Below are 20,292 nucleotides of genomic sequence, written 5' to 3'. Positions count from 1 at the left end.
AACAGTGCGTGTACACACCCTGTCTGCAGCTTTGCAATATTATGGCTTTTTTTGCACATATAAAAAAATATTTCTTTTCGTAAAAAAGGCTAGTTTTTAACGGTTTTATGTTAAGAGCAATGTTTGTGACGATTGTTTGTTATCCATGAAATTGTTTCAAACCACAGCAGATATATAACCAGATATCCGCGTCGCGATTGCTGTCCAGACGTTGGCACGACTGCCTTAACTATGCAACAGTTCTGTCCCATATAAATTTCATGAATCAGGAAGTAAAACGTGCTTGCACAAAAGATCCCTAATTCGCAAGGATGACCGGGCGCCATAAGACGTTAATCAGCTTATATCTGAATGCCTAAATTCACCAAAATTTTATCTGCCTAATGTTACTGGAAAACTGTAAAACCTTCAGAGCATGTGAACTTATCATGTAAATAGGTATTTTCAGTGAATAAATTAAAATTGGTAAAACATACATCAAAGATTATTATGCCAAGACAACTTCATCTTTGTATTGGTGTTAAAGTGAGCAAATTCGTACGGAGCATTCATTATGATGCACCAGGCGACTCTCTACCACAAAAAAGCACTTACCTAATTTTTTCGGACAATTAACAAATACCCTCGTTACCAGCATCTGATTATCACATAATCCCCCACGCCTGTCACACTCCTTGAAAAGCATTGACCTTATCGCTCAGAAAGGAAGAACAAACGCACTTGCCGATGTTTAACAAACTACAAATCAAACATTTGCCATGTTGTAAATATGTCAGGGAATGCGCAAAAAAGGAAAAGAAGTTTTATGGAAACAATTGAACCACAATAATGTGGCAGTAAAAAATATTTTATACTTGCCCTTTAGGAAAGATGGAGAGTTTTCAGAATACTTCATATCGTGAAATTCAACAGATGGCCACAACTACACAAATTCAAGCATTGCAGAATTTTGTGATTGGTGAGTAACTTCTGATTGTGTGGCAAAGCATTTAAATCCTCACAGCATTGACAACTTAAACAAAAAGTGCATTCGTAAAATTACAAAATATCTTAACCGCTTCATAATTGAATCATTATTTGGTTTGTTGCAAAAGTTATTTATGCCATGTGTGTCAAGGCGAAATGCAATTGTATCGAAATGAAACTACTCAGAACATGCAAGAAATTCGGATATATGCATCTGCATTACAAAGTTAGTACCATTTTAATTAAAACTTGTAAATTTAAATGGTTTAGTCCTGTGGGATGTGATGGCAATAAACCTATTGAAAAAAACTTCCATGACGGACGTGTGCAAAAAATGTTGCTTTGCAGTTTGACGATTCCATTACTGCATTTTGTAACTTAAGGAACGCTGTTGTAATGAAACTAGAAGAAAACAAACACTTTTTCCTTCCTGCAGTAACAGTGTAATAATATCCATTAATTTTACCTATAAACCACAAAGAATCATGGGAATAAATAAACAGTAGAAAGTTGTTAAAAAGTCACAAAAATGTTTGATAACTTTGTTGTGTTCAGGCCAAATGGAAATTCTCGAAAATAAAAGTACTACTTTGATGCAAGGAATGCAGAGACGTTTAACATCAATACAGGGTAAGGACCTTTGTTATCTAAATGTTGTGCAAAATATTGTATTACGGTTTGTTCTTAATTGTCGCTCACATGCTTATCCTTTCTATGACTGTTGTTTCTGATTTGAGTTTCAAATCAGAAAAAATAAATATGTGCAACTAATTATCATAACATGAACATGTCAATGGAGAAATATTAACACAATAAACTTGGAATTTAGGTCAGCAAAATGCTACACATCACTACATACAAGAGTTGCAGAAACATATGTCCACAACTTCAACAATTCAATTCACGAAAAGTGAAAATTTCCTTGGTAAGTTTTAACTGCACATAATATTAACCAACAGGTTTGAACAAACTCCATTGTAATTACTTCAAATATTAAAACATTTAGATATAAACCACAGGCAGCAAATGTTGGCCTAGCAATCGCTATGTAACTTCCGTAATGGCACTATATGCACACAAATCAATAGCTTTTGACAACAGGGTCAGTCTGGCTGTTGTTTGGAATATATATTTCGCCCTGTGGGCATCGTCAGTTCCTTAGTTTCAGTAAACGCAACGATTAAATGTTTCAAAAAGCGTCTTATTCAAATACAACTTCATAATTGATTCGTTATTTGGTTTGTTACAAAAGTTATTTATGCCAATGTTTGTCTAGGCGAAATGCAAATGCATCGAAATGAAACTACTCAGAACATGCAGGAAATTCGGATAAATATGTCCGCAATACAAGGTAATGACCATTTCAATTATTATTTGTGAATTTGTATGCCTAATTCTACATGACTTTGATGCTAGTAAACCTAACGACAAAAATTCCACAACGGGGATCGCCAAAAATGTTACTTTTCAGTTTGACGATTCCATTTAGTATTTCCTTGACTTTTCAAAGCAATAAAACACATCACGTTATGTTTAGGTGAATTGAAAATACATCAAAACATATCTACTCAGAAGTTGCAAGAAGTTAAAGAAAATCTAAGTTTAATGCAAGGTATGGGTTACCTAACGAAGGCAGACATTCACAATTTTCGTGTACAGCAATATGATATGGTTTATATTTAGAATAAAAAAATATTTTTTTTCGTAAAAAAGGCTAGTTTTTTAACGGTTTCATGTTGAGAGCAATGTTTGTAACGATTGTTTGTTATCCATGAAATTGCTTCAAACCACAGCAGATATATAACCAGATATCCGCGTCGCGATTGCTGTCCAGACGTTGGCACGACTGCCTTAACTATGCAACAGTTCTGTCCCATATAAATTTTATGAATCAGGAAGTAAAACGTGCTTGCACAAAAGATCCCTAATCGCAAGGATGCCCGGGCGCCATACCCTCGTTACCAGCATTTGATTATCACATAACCCTCCACGTCTGTCACACTCCTTGCAAAGCATGACCTTATCGCTCAGAAAGGAAGAACAAACGCACTTGCCGATGTTTAACAAACTACAAATCAAACATTTGCCATGTTGTAAATATGCCAGGGAATGGCACAAAAAGGAAAAGAAGTTTTATGGAAACAATTGAACCACAATAATGTGGCAGTAAAAAATATTTTATACTAAAATTACAAAATATCTTAACCGCTTCATAATTGAATCATTATTTGGTTTGTTGCAAAAGTTATTTATGCCATGTGTGTCAAGGCGAAATGCAATTGTATCGAAATGAAACTACTCAGAACATGCATAAGCGCCACGGGCCACTTAAGGCCCAAAGAGGTGCTTTTTTTGATTAATTATCAATTCCGTTGTGATTGGCCTAGAGACATAAGGTTTTCAGCAACAGACAACTTGAAGCGTGAAGTTTATTGAAAAAAGAAACAAAAAAATACGTTTGCATTGAAATTTTTTGACTAATTAGTCATTCATTTGATGATGATTATCATTATGAACAAACCAGCACAGCAGGTGGTCTGATTGCATGTCCAATTAAATGGCCAACTACCCGTTGGGAGTAGCGCGAAACGTTCTACAGACGAATTGTGCGCGAGGGTCTCAGCTTTCGATCGGCGGTTTCCGTTTCTTTCTATGACGTCACAATGGCGAGATGTGCGCATGCAAATTTTGACTGGTGGTATTGCTGTATTTTTTGCGTACAAAACAACAAAATAGCAGGAACAAATGTACATAACATGAACACCTTCATTACTTATAGTTACAGGTTTTTATTCTGGTTCCATAACACTGGTTTTGCTTTCCGGACAATAGACAATTGAGTAATTCTTTCCTCAGCATAACAATCGCCAATGGTTTTCGGAAGGGTATATCCAAAACAGAACACAAAAAGTTCAATGATGATGATTTGGTCATGTCACAGTCACCTCTGTAACATCCCTGATGCATAATTTGCTATCAAAGCATCATATATTGAACCATATTCATGCAATTTGTTCAAGAATCAAAGGGTTGTGGGTGTCGTTGAAGGCGTGACTCGGTAAATACGGTCGCTTCAATTTCATACAGCTGATTTTTTCCTTGTCTTTTTTCTAGAGTGTCTCTGTCATGCTGTGGCTAAGGCTTATACACTGGTAGTTGGCTTGTATATTCAATTATTCATATTCTTTTCTTTGCATAACAATCGCCAATTGTTCTCGGAAGGGTATATCCAAAACAGAACCACAAAAAGTTCAATGATGATGATTTGGTCATGTCACAGTCACCTCTGTAACATCCCTGATGTATAATTTGCTATCAAAGCATCATATATGGAACCATATTCATGCAATTTGTTCAAGTATCCAACAGTTGTGGGTGTGGCTGTGGGCGTCACCCAGTAATTAGGGTAGCTTCAATTTCATACAACTGATTTTTTTCCTTGTTTTTTTTTCTACATTGTCTCTGTTATGTTGTGGAAAAGGTTTATATGCACTGGTAGAAGGCTTGTCTATTCAATTATCAATATACATTGATGTTATGCCTTCTTTTTCATCAACTTGCTGACATACACTACCAGTTGAACACAAAAAGAAACAAACAAAAAAAATTTTTTTAGAAGTGCTGTCAAATTCATCTGCTATCAGTTAGCAAACGCCTGAGCTGTGTTATAAAGTTTACAAGCCCTTTTACAAGCAATAACTAACAGTATAAGTAGGTTATACCAAAATAACTCCCTAAAATTTCAGTTTACTAGACAGTACCGTCGCTCAAAAATATCAAATTAGGGTTGCCAGAATATTTTTTTTGTTTAGAGCCAAACAACACGACAAAAAACGCCAAAAAGCGCCAAAAATCGCCAAAACTAGTTTTGAGTGAAACAGAAAAGAGCCAATCGTTTAAATACTGTATTGTTTAATTTTCTGCTCCCCTAACATATGTTCAATTGTATTTACAGGCAAATTACATTCATGTGATAGAGCAACATATAATCTCTTCTTTGTTTATTTATGCTCTTGGATTATATCCGTCTTTCTATGTGCATAGCAGTGCCAGTGCTACGCAAACTTTTAACAAACAGTCTTTCAAAACTCAAATTATGACGTCACTAAAGAAGTAGTCAAGTTTACGAAAAAGTCATAGAAATGTTTTCTGTGGACATTGGTTTACGCGACCCAGGCATACAGTTTGCAACGCTTCTGAACTAGCTTGGGCTGTGATGGGTGACGTTTTTTATCGAAAAGGAGCATACCGCGAACCTGTTTCGTCACGAACGAGCCCGGGCAACTTCCGAACGCAAAGCTAACAGGAAAAACGCCAGAAAAGGGCCAAATAAGCCAAACCAAATTTTGCGCGCCAGACAAAATGGAAAAAGCCAAATTCAGGGAATTTGGCGCCGAAAGCGCCAATCTGGCAACCCTGTATCAAATGCAGCGACCCAGTTTTTTCGCTTCATTGCGTCTTGGTGTTCACACTGATTCAGTCAACAGTCGAATTATTTTAAAATTCGCACAATTTCGGGAGTTATGGAAATTTTAAATAGGGTACCTATGGCTTGGAAACTATTTTAGTAGGAGTGGTTAAAAGCGATGACTGTGTAGAGTATGAATTTGTATATGATTTTTGTGTTTTATTTTTTAGTCTAGCGTTTGTAGATAAAAAGTTATAGCTTCCTGAACTTAAACAATGAAAAATCTTCAATTGTTGATTATAGGGCGTGGCGCTTAAAGGGTTAATCCTGTGGGATGTGATGGCAATAAACCTATTGAAAAAAACTTCCATGACGGACGTGTGCAAAAAATGTTGCTTTGCAGTTTGACGATTCCATTACTGCATTTTGTAACTTAAGGAACGCTGTTGTAATGAAACTAGAAAACAAACACTTTTTCCTTCCTGTAGTAACAGTGTAATAATATCCATTAATTTTACCTATAAACCACAAAGAATCATGGGAATAAATAAACAGTAAAAAGTTGTTAAAAAGTCACAAAAATGTTTGATAACTTTGTTGTGTTCAGGCCAAATGGAAATTCTCGAAAATAAAAGTACTACTTTGATGCAAGGAATGCAGAGACGTTTAACATCAATACAGAGTAAGGACCTTTGTTGTCTGAATGTTGTGCAAAATTTTGTATCACGGTTTGTTCTTAATTGTCGCCCACAGGCTCATCCTTTCCATGACTATTGTTTCTGATTTGAGTTTCAAATCAGAAAAAATAAATATGTGCAACTAATTATCATAACATGAACATGTCAATGGAGAAATATTAACACAATAAACTTGGAATTTAGGTCAGCAAAATGCTACACATCACTACCTACAAGAGTTGCAGAAACATATGTCCACAACTTCAACAATTCAATCGGCAAAAAGTGAAAATGTCCTTGGTAAGTTTTAACTGCAAATGTTGGCCTAGCAATCGCTATGTAACTTCCGTAATGGCACTATATCCACACAAAGCAATAGCTTTTGACAACAGGGTCAGTCTGGTTGATATTTGGAATATATATTTCGCCCTGTGGGCATCGTCAGTTCCTTAGTTTCAGTAAACGCAACGATTAAATGATTTAAAATGCGTCTTATTCAGATACAACTTCATAATTGATTCGTTATTTGGTTTGTTACAAAAGTTATTTATGCCAATGTTTGTCTAGGCGAAATGCAAATGTATCGAAATGAAACTACTCAGAACATGCAGGAAATTCGGATAAATATGTCCGCAATACAAGGTAATGACCATTTCGATTATTATTTGTGAATTTGTATGCCTAATTCTGCATGACTTTGATGCTAGTAAACCTAACGACAAAAATTCCACAACGGAGATCGCCAAAAATGTTACTTTGCAGTTGGACGATTCCATTTCTGCGTTTTGCATGTGAACGAACTTCGTTTTACTTTAAACTTATTCGTCCTTTAGCAACAACGTATTATTGGCCATGTATCAATCTAAACTTTCAACCAGATTTCAGAGTAATAAAATAGGAATACAAACATTTCCTGTGTCATTAAACCCCGCTTGAACACTAACCGTTTAAAACGTTCCCCGTTTAATAGTCCAAGATTGCTATATTTCTTGGACTATTGCTACAAAAGGTACTATGTTATAACTAATCACTGTGCCATCATCGTTCGAAACATAAACATACCAAACTTGTTGTTTAGGTCAGCAAAAATCTACATATCACTACATTAACGCGTTACGGAAACAAATGACAACACCTTCACAAATCCAAGCGTTGAGAAGTGATATAACTGATATGTTTTATTTGCGCAAAAAATTAAGGATCATAGGATTACAAAGATAGTGAAAAGGTGTTAAAAAGTTACAAAAAGTATTGCTATGTTGTGTTTAGGCCATATGGAAACTTATAGAAATGAGTCTACTGCTGTGATGAAAGGCATAAAGGGAAGTTTAACATCGATACAAAGTAAGGATCTTTGTTTTCTGAAAGCTGTTCAAAAGATTGTAATATTCTCAATTAAAGCACATAGGGGAGTTTGCCATCACAACGGAAATGCTGTAGATCAGTGTTTCTCAACCTGTGATACCACTACTCCTTTTTCCTGATAAAAAAAAATTTGTGCTACACTAGGTCTGCAAAATTAAAATGGTGATGAGGAAATGCCGACTATGTTGTTTTCAGGTCAAATGGAAATTCGTGGAAATGAAACCACAGTTGTAATTCAAGGAATTCAGAGAAGTGTAGCATTGATACAAAGTAAGGACCGTATTTACTTGAAACATGTGCAAAATATTATATTATGTTTTGTCCTAATGTGAAGCACACGGGGTAAATGCAAATATTCGATTAACTTGAATTAAGTTTCGCCAACAAAATTAAATTTCGACAACACCCTAATTTTTACTTTCTATGCTTTTGGTGACATGGGAGACATTCTTCGTTATGTGTCATTATACTTGGATTTTGCCTAAAATTTAAACAATGCTTGAATATTCTAAGTTGAATTAATGGGCCATGTTTATTATTAAAGTTAAAATGCAGTATTCAGGTATGGATTTAACATAATTATTTGATTGTGTAAAATCTGTTTAAAGTCACACTTTTATAATCAAAACAACACATTACATTAAACTAAACCTTGAGCAACAGTATAGCAAGACCTTGAAAACACAGTTGAATATCTTAGAAATTGTGGATTATAAAGAAATATATTTCCTTTAAGTGGCCTTAATAAATCTTCACCAGCACAGCAATGGCGAAGGATCTAAAGTTGAATAATTGAACGAGATTATTTTGACAACCCTTGAGAGATACTAACATTGTTGATATTGAAGCACAAAAGCATTATATACTTAAAATGTAACAAATTAAACATCTTGTAATGTGTAAAATACATAGCCTACGTTCAGGTCAACTGGAGATACATCGGGATGGAAGCAACCAAAGTATGAGAGATATCCAGGGAAGCGTAACCTACGTACAGGGTAAAAATATTACTTTTAACGTTTTATTCAATTATTAGGTAGGGCAAAATGTGTAAAGGAATTCGTTGAGACGTATAGTTAATATTCACTTATTAAGGGTAATGTTCTGACTTTTTCAGGGGGTAACACTGCATGCAAACGGCTGCAAAAACCTTTTGAAACGTTTTTGTCTCAGAAAATCACATTATGTTCACTTCGTTGTAATCCAAACTTACAAACGATTAACTCTACTCACAAAACTTCCTGTTTATTCAGATAACTTAGAAAACTATCGAAATGGCACCATCGCTGATATGCAAGCTCTGCAAAGTTATGTTACAGGTAAGAAATTTCCATGCCCAAATTTATCGCTACCCCATCCACATTAGATTAGATCAGTGCGTAGTTCTTTCACTTTTTTAGTCGCGCCCCCTGAGATTATTTATCAAATCTAGCACCCCCTTCCAACCCTCAAAGGAATCTAATTCAAAAAGAGGTTTTTATTTATTTGTAATATCACTCACCAACGAGAGAACGAAAGAAATGAGAGTTGTTTCATAATCCAGGTGTTTAATGCGTGGTTTAGTGAATGGCGATGCACATCGCATGTAGGCTGCACCTCACAAATACAAAACCACTAGCCAGTAAGTTAAAACTACTTTCGTCTGCACAATGACAAACATCGCATCAACAGTTACCCCGTAGTTTGTTTTGCGGACAAACAGCTAAATCTTTGCTCAAAGGTTTGGGTACACAAAAAAACTAAATAGATCATAGATTGGTCGCTAGACGGGTTTTGCAAAACTTTTGCTCCACCTTGCCAACCTTCCACGACCCTAGAGAGCGCCCTGTTAGTTTAAGAATCCCTGGTTTAGATCATCTCACGAGATACGGAAGCGCACCACTAACAGTGTGACGTCAGTGAAAGATAAACAACCAAGATTCAAGGAAACGCTCGTCATTAAGCGACCATCAATGTTCTGTTGTTTAGGTGAGGTTGCAAGGTTTAGGAACGTCATGGAAACTTTAAAGAATCAGACTACAACGTCTTCTGGAAAAATAAAAAATGAAAGCGTTTGCGGCGGTACGTGTAAAAATTTAAGCCAAAAAAAATTCAAGTTAACAGATTTCCGCCTATGGGATTACAGCCTAATTGATTCACATGTAAACACGAAAATACTGGAAGATGTAATTAAATGCGAAAAGAATAAATTGCTGTTCCAAGCGTAAAGGTATTTTTAAGTGAGCTGCATAAGGAGCCGCTGTTTCGACCTGGGAAGTCTCATCAGTGCATCTTGACTTACGTTTTGTTTTTAAGAAAAAAGAGAATTGGAGCGATATGTGAGAGCACTCAGTAAAGCTGCAACTCGATCTTTCCAAACTTCAATTCCAAATTTTTACCAGTTTAAATACGATGGTAACCGAAATGACAGTATAAATGATGGTGGACACGATATGTACGATCGCGGAAATATGGTAAAGAGAATTCAAATAAAACGAATCTTTTTGCATTTACAACTTACTACAGTGTTGTGATTTCCAGTTACGAGTTTGGAAAGACAGCGATCAACCAATATCAATACATTACAACGAAACATACAGGTGGTTTGGAGAATAATGAACGCTTTATTTACTCGCCAAATGCTTGTATTTATTCAGGGCTGAAGATGGATCGTTCACGGTTACATCGGTTACCGATCATCCGTTTATCTTGGCGATGTTGATCAGAAACCGAAAACGTAGTGGACAAAGTTTTTTTATTGAGGTATAAATGTTTGAGTCCTATTGAAGAATCGTCCTTCAAAAGCAAATTTTTACGAATATTTTCAAATGTTGCTATATGTAAAAATTTTAAAGGTCGTATATAAAAATTTCAAGACCAATCGAGTACACAACAGACACGGGCAAACTGCGGCCCGCTGGACAAATCTGAACCGTTGGGTCATTGCACTCTAGCCTAAGTAAAGAACACTGTTTATAATGTTCGCCTATGAACGCTGTTAATGCTGCATGTTACCGCTATGTTAGATCACGTTTTATTTAGCTTTGCTGTTGCAATTGTTAACAGTAAGTTATTTGGAATAACTTAGTTCGTAAATTGTAGCGGAAACGCTTGTTGTTCATTTCATACCCGCATAGAGCAGACCCGTCGGTGAATGATTTTATAATTTTCAAACAAACGAAGGGGAGTTAATTTGATATAATATTGCAGATACCTGCTGTTCAATATTATAGTTTTGAAAATAGATTATTTTCTATGTACTTTTTTGGCTGTTTAGAAGGGTTAAATGCTATCCTTGCCCTTCTTATGGACGAATATGGCCTCTCTCACATTTATTGGAATAATTTTATAACTAACAATTAAAATGATAGAAATATCTGACTTCAGGAATCGGGAAACTTGGGAGCTGATGGAGTTGGACATGACGCAACGAGTTCCGGTTCGTTTACCCAAGGTTCAATCTACTCATCATACCGGACTTTTCAAGTGTATGGAGCATCCGACCCATCCATCATAGAGATATTTCTAAGCATGTCAAGCACTGAAGTAAGAAATTGTATAAAAAGGTTGAAGTAACAGGAAATATTGTTATCCAGATCCAAACAAAAGACACTACACATTGGTTAAATGTTAATATGTATACGATGTACTTGTTTATTGTTTGCTGCAGATTTTTGATTCAACTGGAAGCAGCACTCTACACTTTACAGACAATAAACCAGGTACAAGATACACGAACAACACTGCGCGACTTTCCGGTCAATTCAGCAATCAATACTTCTGCTACATTCTCGCTTCAAGGTTGGTATTATTGCAAATACAAGTTTTCAGTCTAACTGCAACAATTTGTTACCTAAACCAGCTGTGTCCGACCGTAAAGCATTGTTGGGCCAAAATTTATTTTGCTTTACAAAAAGGAAAGCGCAATAAATTTTGACTCTTCACATAGCACCGGTGTATAATGCAGAACAAATATGACCAATACTTTTCCATTTTTTTACTGTCGTGCAAGTGTTCCAAAGGCCCTGCAAAACTGCCAATTGATTCATATATATGATACTATAGGAATATTAAACATTACAAACGTGTAAAAATAAGCTTCAGAATTTTTTTGCGACTATTTAAACCTGTTTCAATTTAAAACCTACATCAATGTAAGATAAAATGGACCCTCAGACAAAAAGTTGTAATTTAAACAGCACGTTTTAACCCAAAACGGCGACAATGTTAGAGTTAAGGTCTGTACGTTTTATGGAATTCGTGCAATTTCTTTACACATATTTTGTCTTTCTTTCTGTCTGTCTTTATTTACAGTCCGTGGTAATTTCTTGTTTCACGGGACCACGCTCACCTGGATAACTTTCTTTGTTAGTTAGGTGGCATTCATTTTAATTGAATTAAAATTAGGGCTTTGTAAAAAAATGTGCCACTGCTGTTTTCTGGTGTTGGCTTTTCAGTTCGTAAACAAAGGCAATTCCTAAAAACTAATATTTTTGTTTCAAGTTAAAACCAAGTAAACAATACGACCTATTTTCGTGTTTAAGTTGGCGCAATTTATTTAATAATCAACAAAATGTTTCAAGAGATCTTCTTACCTAAGGGCCTTTCGCTGGGTATAACAGTGGAGGCTGTCAAGTGAGGTCATGTGCATTGGCATGTGATAGAATGTGTTTGCTTGAAAATTCTGAAAAAAATACACAAACTGGAAATCAGTAGGATGTTTGGTTATAGATTAGCACAACTTTATTGCTAAAGCAATGAAGCCAATACTATGTTTAATTATGCTGCATGTTGAGCCATTGTTTCTACATGTTAGGTCTCATCAGTGTAGCGTTAGTGACTATACTACCATCTCGCCCGCCAAAAAGGCCAGACGAAGTCTGCTGTTTGCCTCAAACACGAAGAAAATGCGATCCACATCTGAGTGCAACGGGCTTCTTATATGAGATTGAAGAAATAAACATAATTAAGTCTAAACTAAAATGTTTTTTTTTCAGATATCCATCTGCATATACAAGTTCACAAAGCTTGAGGACTGCCCTGATTGAGTTTATTCGTGTCTTCCAAACCATCTATAAACCATAAAAGACACGAAAATTTGTGTTGGTTTTAGGCTTGATCGATCATGCCCATTTTGTAGATTAACTATTGACAATTGTGAATATATTCCGATAATTTTTGATTGTTGAGCACAAAGCAACGTTTGACTTCCTTTAACTTGCTGACGATATGTTTTTATATGCCAGAGTCAAATTACTACTGCATTTATTACGACAGACCAAGTATTTTGTTTTACAAGGCTTTTCACTTATATGTTTTCATTTATGGGTTTTTCCATCGTGTATATTTCATTTGTGGGTTTTTCCATCGTACATATTTCATTTATGCTTTTAAGCATCATCAGTATCACTAAAACACATAAACAACACGTTTCAAAACTAACATAAATATAAGAATGTCAATGCAAAAAAAGACTCACAAACTTTGCAGATGTAAAGACGGGGTAAGCAAATGTCGGCTTCAGCAAAAACTATAAGGTTCATTAAACTGCCTTGAATAAAACCAATAGAAGCGGTGGGTGGATGGAAAAAAAAGGCAGAACAACGGCAGAAAAGAATAGTAACAAATTTAAGGCAATTTGCCGGCAACGACCTGACCTTACGCAACGGCACTGATAACGGTTATCATGCTTGCCACGCTGTTAGTGGAAACAGGGGCGATATGCCCTAAAAACACCTACTTTATAATGGGCAATAAAGGGCGATTAAGTTTTATTTTTGAGTTGATTTTGTGAAACCATTCATCTTTAAAAACGTCTAATAGGTGGACTGGGTCTGTTCTATACAAAAACAATCTGACAACATTTTGCGTTGTGGATATTCCAGTGTTGTTTATGTTACACTATGAAGTGGTGAAGCAACATGGCTAGGTCGGTGTTTCCATTATATTTTTCTAATTTCCAAATAGCTTGATGCCTGTTCAAACGTGTGAAAAACTTGATGTTTGATCGACCAACGTATTAGGCACGACAAAAAACACAGGTGGCTACATAAATGCCATAGTTTCGGCAGGGTTAATGTCTGGCGATGTGGTATTGGCCCCTTAGGTGTTGGTAAATGGCTTGTACTAACAACCGTTTATGCGTGGTTGCCAAAATTACCGGGGGCTCAGTGTTTGCAAGGCTGTGACAACCCTATCTTGTGCGTATTTTCGTCGTGACAATGTGCTATACCTCTGTATACTTGAAGAGTATACGAGCGAGAGTGGGTGGGCCTTGCATACTACCATAGTATGTGGATTGTATGGATGTGCAACGGATAACACTGGGACCAAACATGTCCTCTTCAGTCTTTCGCTAGGTTTAGAATATCGTTATCCATGTTTGTTTTTTTTAAATGGAGATCCCAAGGCTTTAGATTTAAGCTTTCCCAGGCGACTATGGTAGTCGTTGTCAAGTTCATTAAAGCGGTGCAACCTTCAAGCCTGTCCCTGCAGAACATTGTTATTCAAGCCGCAAACTACCTTTGAAGAAAAGATCGCCATTAACGTCAGCAATGGTCTGGACAACATTACACACACGCAAAAAGACGTGGGCGTACTATTTCTTAACGAAGAACACGTCTCTTTCACCTGATCTCCGTTTCCGTTTAAAAACCATCGAATAAAACCAGCTTTGCATCGATGCTTTATCGACTTTCCTACCACCCTCCGACAGTTTCAAAAAAATAATACACGGTTTTGGGGTCAATTTAGCGTCAGGTATTTCTGCTTTCTTGCTTCTGGGCGAGTCATGTTTGAGATCAACGGCATGAAATAATAGAGTTTGTGCATGAAACAAGCCTTGTTAAACAATGGTTCTAATGATGTGACCGTTATACCTAGAGATTCGGAGTTATATTTCCTTACAATGTTCCTTGAACTACAAATGCACAACGTAGGTCAGACTGGAATTTGACAAGGCAAGTCGGGGAGTAACGACAAGACGGACCTGCGACTCCTCTTACACAAGCACTTACCTATCGTCAATTCAACACTCAGCTATTGCCAACTGTTCAGCAGTGACACTTGTAGAACAATCAATGGCCAAATGGTTAAACCTTAGCCAACCTTCAATAAACATCTAAAGAATGATCCTTCCCAGGATTCGTGGAAAGATATTGTTGGTGTTTTATTGCTGTGTCTTACGGTTGTAACGTACTTTCCTTTTTGCTTTTATCCTTGCTTTTGTTTTCTTGTATTAACGTCGCGCGTTCGTGCTGCGGGTGATTGTTTCGTTGCGAGTTTACGTGAATCGCAATGCCTTTTATTAATGGGATTAACTTTAATGAAGGTGTGCCTATTAAATATTGCCCTTTGCCCTGCGTCACAAAACGTATCACCTTTAGATTTTCCAAATTTTTTTTATTGTTTATCACCAAGTTCAACTTCCTACAAAGTTTTTTAGTTATCATGGTCAATTGTGTACGATATAACCACACCTTATTCCATATCGGTGATGGACAGTCACAAGTGTACTATAAAGCGTGATGATCACCTGGTTCATATCCATTTTGCCTCAAACATTTAGTCAACTGCGATTCTCGCATACTGTCGTCTTGATTAAGAAAATACATTAATGTAAAGAATTATTTACTTTTATTTTTTACTGCCGACTTACTTTTATTACAAGCAAGAACTAGTTGTTTTGAGAAATTGTGTTTCACGTCCTGATATTGTTGGGATTCAACTAAACAAATACAGCAGCGAAGAGTTTTACGCGAAACGCAAACAGCATTGCAAGCAGTTAAACAACATTTATGCAGAAACAAGTAGAACAACACCAAATGCTTGACGTGAATTATTTCCGACGATGCTGGGAAGAACGTTGCTGTCTCACTGATCAAGGCATATAAATTGTTTGGAATATTCGAACAAAATCCATCAGTCCAGCTCGCAAACGGGTATTACCAAGTGACTCCGATGGGTATCTGTAAGTTCTTGAGTACTATTATTTTTTGTGAATGAGAAACCTGGGGCACAAATACAAGGAAATGACATACAGTGATTCAACCTACTATCGGCACAACAATTATAGGCGAACCTCGTTAACTCCCAATATCGATAATCCGAAAATATCGCTATCCAACACTAAACTTTAATTTTACTGCATTTTACCCTTTAAAACCTCATTGATTGTTCTACAAGTGTCATTGCTGAACAGTTGGCAATAGTGTTGAATTGACGATAGGTACGTGCTTGTGTAAGAGGAGTCGCAGTGCAGTCTTATCGTTACAACCCTACTTGCCTTGTTAAATTCCGGTCTGACCTACGTTGTGTATTAGTAGTGCAAGGAACATTGTAAGGAAATATAACGAATCTCTAGGTATAACGGTCACATCATTAGAACCAGCATTGTTTAACAAGGCTTGTTTCATGCACAAACTCTATTATTTCATGCCGTTGATCTCAAACATGACTCGCCCAGAAGCAAGAAAGCAGAAATACCTGACGCTAAATTGACCCCAAAACCGTGTATTATTTTTTTGAAACTGTCGGAGGTTGGTGGGAAAGTCGATAAAGCATCGATGCAAAGCAGTGGTATTCGATGGTTTTTAAACGGAAACGGAGATTAGGTGAAAGAGACGTGTTCTTCGTTAAGAAATAGTACGCCCACGTCTTTTTGCGTGTGTGTAATGTTGTCCAGATCATTGCTGACGTGATTGACGATCTTTTCTTCAAAGGTAGTTTGCGGCTTGAATAACAATGTTCTGCAGGGACAGGCTTGAAGGTTGCACCGCTTGAATGAACTTGACAACGACTACCATAGTCGCCTGGGAAAGCTCAAATCTAAAGCCTTGGGATCTCCATTTAAAAAAAAAACATGGATAACGATATTCTAAACCTAGCGAAAGACTGAAGAGGACATGTTTGGTCCCAGTGTTATCCGTTGCACATCCATTCCTACCCCTCAAGATGTCATTCCATCGTTGAGGGACACAGTGCGTCAACTGGTGCCGACATCGATGTCACGCCATGGTCCCGTTCGCACAATGCTCCCACAAGCGTTAAGCACGACCCCGTACGTTTTTGTACGCAAAGATGGACACCGACCCCCGCTTACGCCGCCATACGATGGCCCATATCGCGTCCTTGATCGCAATAGCAAGACTTTTACGCTTGCCATTGGTGGACACAATCAGGCCGTTTCCATCGACCGTGTGAAGCCTGCACATGTCGACCTCACACAACCGGTACAGGTGGCTGTGCCTCCTCGCCGCGGTCGACCCCCGACATCAACGCACCACCCACCGCCATCCGACCCGGGGCTGTCCGAGCCGGTTTCGCACACTTCGACTCCGCCTTTTCTGGTTCCACCTGAACCCTCGCATACATCACTGGGCCCACCGGAGCACCAGCCCAACTTTTCACATTCAGGCAGACACACGCGCACGCGTGGCAACATTCGTATTCCACTTCGTTTTCAGTGTTGATATATGTCCGTTTCTGGAGGGGGGTCATGTAGCGGCCTCTCTAACTACGTTTGCGCTCCTACAGCGAACCGGACAAATTGCCTTTTTTCTTTTACTCTCGTCCCTCGTGGTTTATTCGCCCATTGTGTCATTCCATTAGTTTGTACCTCGAATAAACACCTCGCTACAATACGACACTACCATATCCATAGTATGATAAAAAATAATTTCATTTTTGGGAAGGAGTAAAAAGGACCACACAAAATGAACTTTAAAGACTTAACAGTAATTCTTACCTTATTCAAATTATACTTTTTTTCCACAGATGTAATATTCCAACAGAAGCATTGAAGATGTTCAGCTGAAATTCAAGTAGCATTTAAAATTTTTTTTTTTTAAATAAAATCATAACAAACCTTTTGATTTGTGTCTTCTGTTTGACTTGTCGCTTCAAATGTCATTTGTCTTTTGTTGAAACCAACATAGTCAAAATAGAATGACCTAAATTATGTTAATGGATCTAAACACATTGGCAACATGCTTCATTCTGATGGTCTGAGCTTGTGCAAAGTAAGCCAAGCAAAACCAAAATATAATAGTTCCAGTCATACACCAACCCACAGAGTATAAAGTTATTATGCTACACTATAACTGAAATCTGGGCCCAACCCGCATTAGAGTATTTAATGCTTCCACGCTACACCATAACTGAAATCTAGGCCCAAACCACATTAGAGTATTTAATGCTTCCAGACTACACCATAACTGAAATCTAGGCCCTTAACCCACATTAGAGTATTTAATGCTTCCACGCTACACTATAACTGAAGCTCAGGCATTTGCTAACTGATAGCAGATGAATTTGACAGCACTTCTAAAAATTTTTTTTTTGTTTCTGGTAGTGTATGTCAGCAAGTTGATGAAAAAGAAGGCATAACATCAAAGAATATTGATAATTGAATAGACAAGCCTTCTACCAGTGCATATAAACCTTTTCCACAACATAACAGAGACAATGTAGAAAAAAAACAAGGAAAAAAATCAGTTGTATGAAATTGAAGCTACCCTAATTACTGGGTGACACCCACAGCCACACCCACAACTGTTGGATACTTGAACAAATTGCATGAATATGGTTCCATATATGATGCTTTGATAGCAAATTATACATTAGGGATGTTACAGAGGTGATTGTGACATGACCAAATCATCATCATTGAACTTTTTGTGGTTCTGTTTTGGATATACCCTTCCGAGAACAATTGGCGATTGTTATGCAAAGAAAAGAATATGAATAATTGAATATACAAGCCAACTACCAGTGTATAAGCCTTAGCCACAACATGACAGAGACACTCTAGAAAAAAAACAAGGAAAAAATCAGCTGTATGAAATTGAAGCGACCGTATTTACTGAGTCATGCCTTCAACGACACTCACAACCCTTTGATTCTTGAACAAATTGCATGAATATGGTTCAATATATGATGCTTTGATAGCAAATTATGCATCAGGGATGTTACAGAGGTGACTGTGACATGACCAAATCATCATCATTGAACTTTTTGTGGATATGTTTTGGATATACCCTTCCGAAAACCATTGGCGATTGTTATGCTGAGAAAAGAATTACTCAATTGTCTATTGTCCGGAAAGCAAAACCAGTGTTATGGAACCAGAATAAAAACCTGTAACTATAAGTAATGAAGGTGTTCTATTTTTTTTTGGAAATTGGTGTTTTTTTTGCTTCGGCGAAAAAAAAAAATTTTTTTTTGTTTGTTTATTATAATTTTTTTCTTCATTTTTTTTATACTGCACCCTCATAATGTTTATTTCATGTTATGTACATTTCTTCCTGCTATTTTGTTGTTTTGTACGCAAAAAATACAGCAATACCACCAGTCAAAATTTGCATGCGCACATCTCGCCATTGTGACGTCATAGAGAGAAACGGAAACCGCCGATCGAAAGCTGAGACCCTCGCGCACAATACGTCTGTAGAACGTTTCGCGCTACTCCCAACGGATAATTGGCCATTTGTTGAGACATGCAATCAGGCCACCTGCTGTGCTGGTTTATTGTTTATGATAAATCGTCATCACAAAGTGACTAATTACTCGAAAAATTTTAATGCGAATGTGTAACGTTTTATGCTGTGACGTAGTGTTCACATTTACGTAATTTTCCATTAGGTAATGGAGAGTGACTTGCAGTTTTGTACTGCCCAGATAAATACCACAGTTCTCGGAACTGCCCAGGGTGAATTGATCGTAACACGTAATTAAGTATCGCGGTTCGCACGCAAGCCGCATAACTGAATTGCTTTTAAATCTCTGGTTTCTGTGGCCCGAATTCATTCCACATTGTGGGATCGCCTACTCTGCGCTGGGCTTCTGCCTAGTGTAGTTTCAACATTCCATTCTACATGTTGGTACGCTTTTAGCGTAGAATCACCGTTTGTTTATGCTACTCTGGGGCTGAGTTGTATTTCTGAACATATATCTTTCGTTTTGGTGAATAAAACAAACTAACACAAAAAAAAAAAAAAAAAAAAAAAAAAAAGACGGATTTCATCGTTCCCCATATACAACGTTGGATATTATCCGTGATTGTTCGTTTCCCCCTGCCCAATTTCCGTCTCGTTATTTTGGCCCGGGCTGCCGGCGGGCGTTGGCTTGTCGCTGCGGGAAATCGCACTGTCAATTCCGGCGAACCAACATGTAGAATGAATGGTGAAACTACATTAGGCAGAAGCCCAGCGCTGAGTAGGCGATCCCACAATGTGGAATGAATTCGGGCCACAGAAACCAGAGATTTAAAAGCAATTCAGTTATGCGGCTTGCGTGCGAACCGCGATACTTAATTACGTGTTCTCCCTGGACAGTTCCGAGAACTGTGGTATTTATCTGGGCAGTACAAAACTGCAAGTCACTCTCCATTACCTAATGGAAAATTACGTAAATGTGAACACTACGTCACGCATAAACGTTACAAATGTAAATATTTTTTTTTTTATAATAAACTTCAAGCTGTCTGTTGCTGAAAACCTTAGGTCGCTAGGCCAATTACAACGGGAGAAATAATTTTAGGTAATATCCTCCTTTTTTGGGCTGAGATGGGGCCCGAGGCAGTTAAAGGGTGTTAACAAGGCAATGGGCAAAAAGCGTGCTCGCACTGCAGATGCACACAAAAGGACGACACAGTCAATCAATATTTTACGAAGACTTTACTTTAGGTAACAGTAGAGGCTTATGTTGTAATTTTTGGTGGCTCTGCAGCATCTTTCAGAAATGTATTATGGCTGATAGAGCAATCGGTTGAGTCAGCTCCAGTCAATCGAGGGCCTGAAACTTCCTGCTCCGCCCAACATACCGTTCTGTACCGAAAGTTGTAAGTACTTCAAATTCGAGCGGAACATAGGCAAGGCGATTTTAGGCTTCCTTCAAATA

At 37.4% G+C, this 20,292-nt stretch overlaps 1 protein-coding gene across 1 annotated transcript in view; it reads left to right on the top strand.

Annotated features, from left to right (window-relative positions):
• The window catches only part of LOC145890133 (uncharacterized), a 70,232-nt gene extending 57,752 nt beyond the window's left edge, over nucleotides 1–12,480 (top strand). Inside the window, exons 16-33 of the mRNA XM_082981170.1 lie at nucleotides 866–958; nucleotides 1,522–1,596; nucleotides 1,796–1,891; nucleotides 2,243–2,317; nucleotides 5,982–6,056; nucleotides 6,256–6,351; nucleotides 6,619–6,693; nucleotides 7,130–7,210; nucleotides 7,321–7,395; nucleotides 7,612–7,686; nucleotides 8,670–8,735; nucleotides 9,385–9,477; nucleotides 9,712–9,869; nucleotides 9,937–9,995; nucleotides 10,053–10,158; nucleotides 10,783–10,941; nucleotides 11,066–11,196; nucleotides 12,393–12,480. Of these exons, the coding sequence (XP_082837296.1) occupies nucleotides 866–958; nucleotides 1,522–1,596; nucleotides 1,796–1,891; nucleotides 2,243–2,317; nucleotides 5,982–6,056; nucleotides 6,256–6,351; nucleotides 6,619–6,693; nucleotides 7,130–7,210; nucleotides 7,321–7,395; nucleotides 7,612–7,686; nucleotides 8,670–8,735; nucleotides 9,385–9,477; nucleotides 9,712–9,869; nucleotides 9,937–9,995; nucleotides 10,053–10,158; nucleotides 10,783–10,941; nucleotides 11,066–11,196; nucleotides 12,393–12,480 (1,676 nt within the window). The remainder of the gene's footprint in view (nucleotides 1–865; nucleotides 959–1,521; nucleotides 1,597–1,795; nucleotides 1,892–2,242; nucleotides 2,318–5,981; nucleotides 6,057–6,255; nucleotides 6,352–6,618; nucleotides 6,694–7,129; nucleotides 7,211–7,320; nucleotides 7,396–7,611; nucleotides 7,687–8,669; nucleotides 8,736–9,384; nucleotides 9,478–9,711; nucleotides 9,870–9,936; nucleotides 9,996–10,052; nucleotides 10,159–10,782; nucleotides 10,942–11,065; nucleotides 11,197–12,392) is intronic.
• The last annotated feature ends 7,812 nt before the right edge of the window (nucleotides 12,481–20,292 follow it).

This window comes from Ascidia mentula, chromosome 2 (genome assembly GCF_947561715.1).
Source record: "Ascidia mentula chromosome 2, kaAscMent1.1, whole genome shotgun sequence".
Lineage (NCBI taxonomy): Eukaryota > Metazoa > Chordata > Ascidiacea > Phlebobranchia > Ascidiidae > Ascidia > Ascidia mentula.
This window is presented reverse-complemented; position numbering and strand designations above follow the sequence as displayed.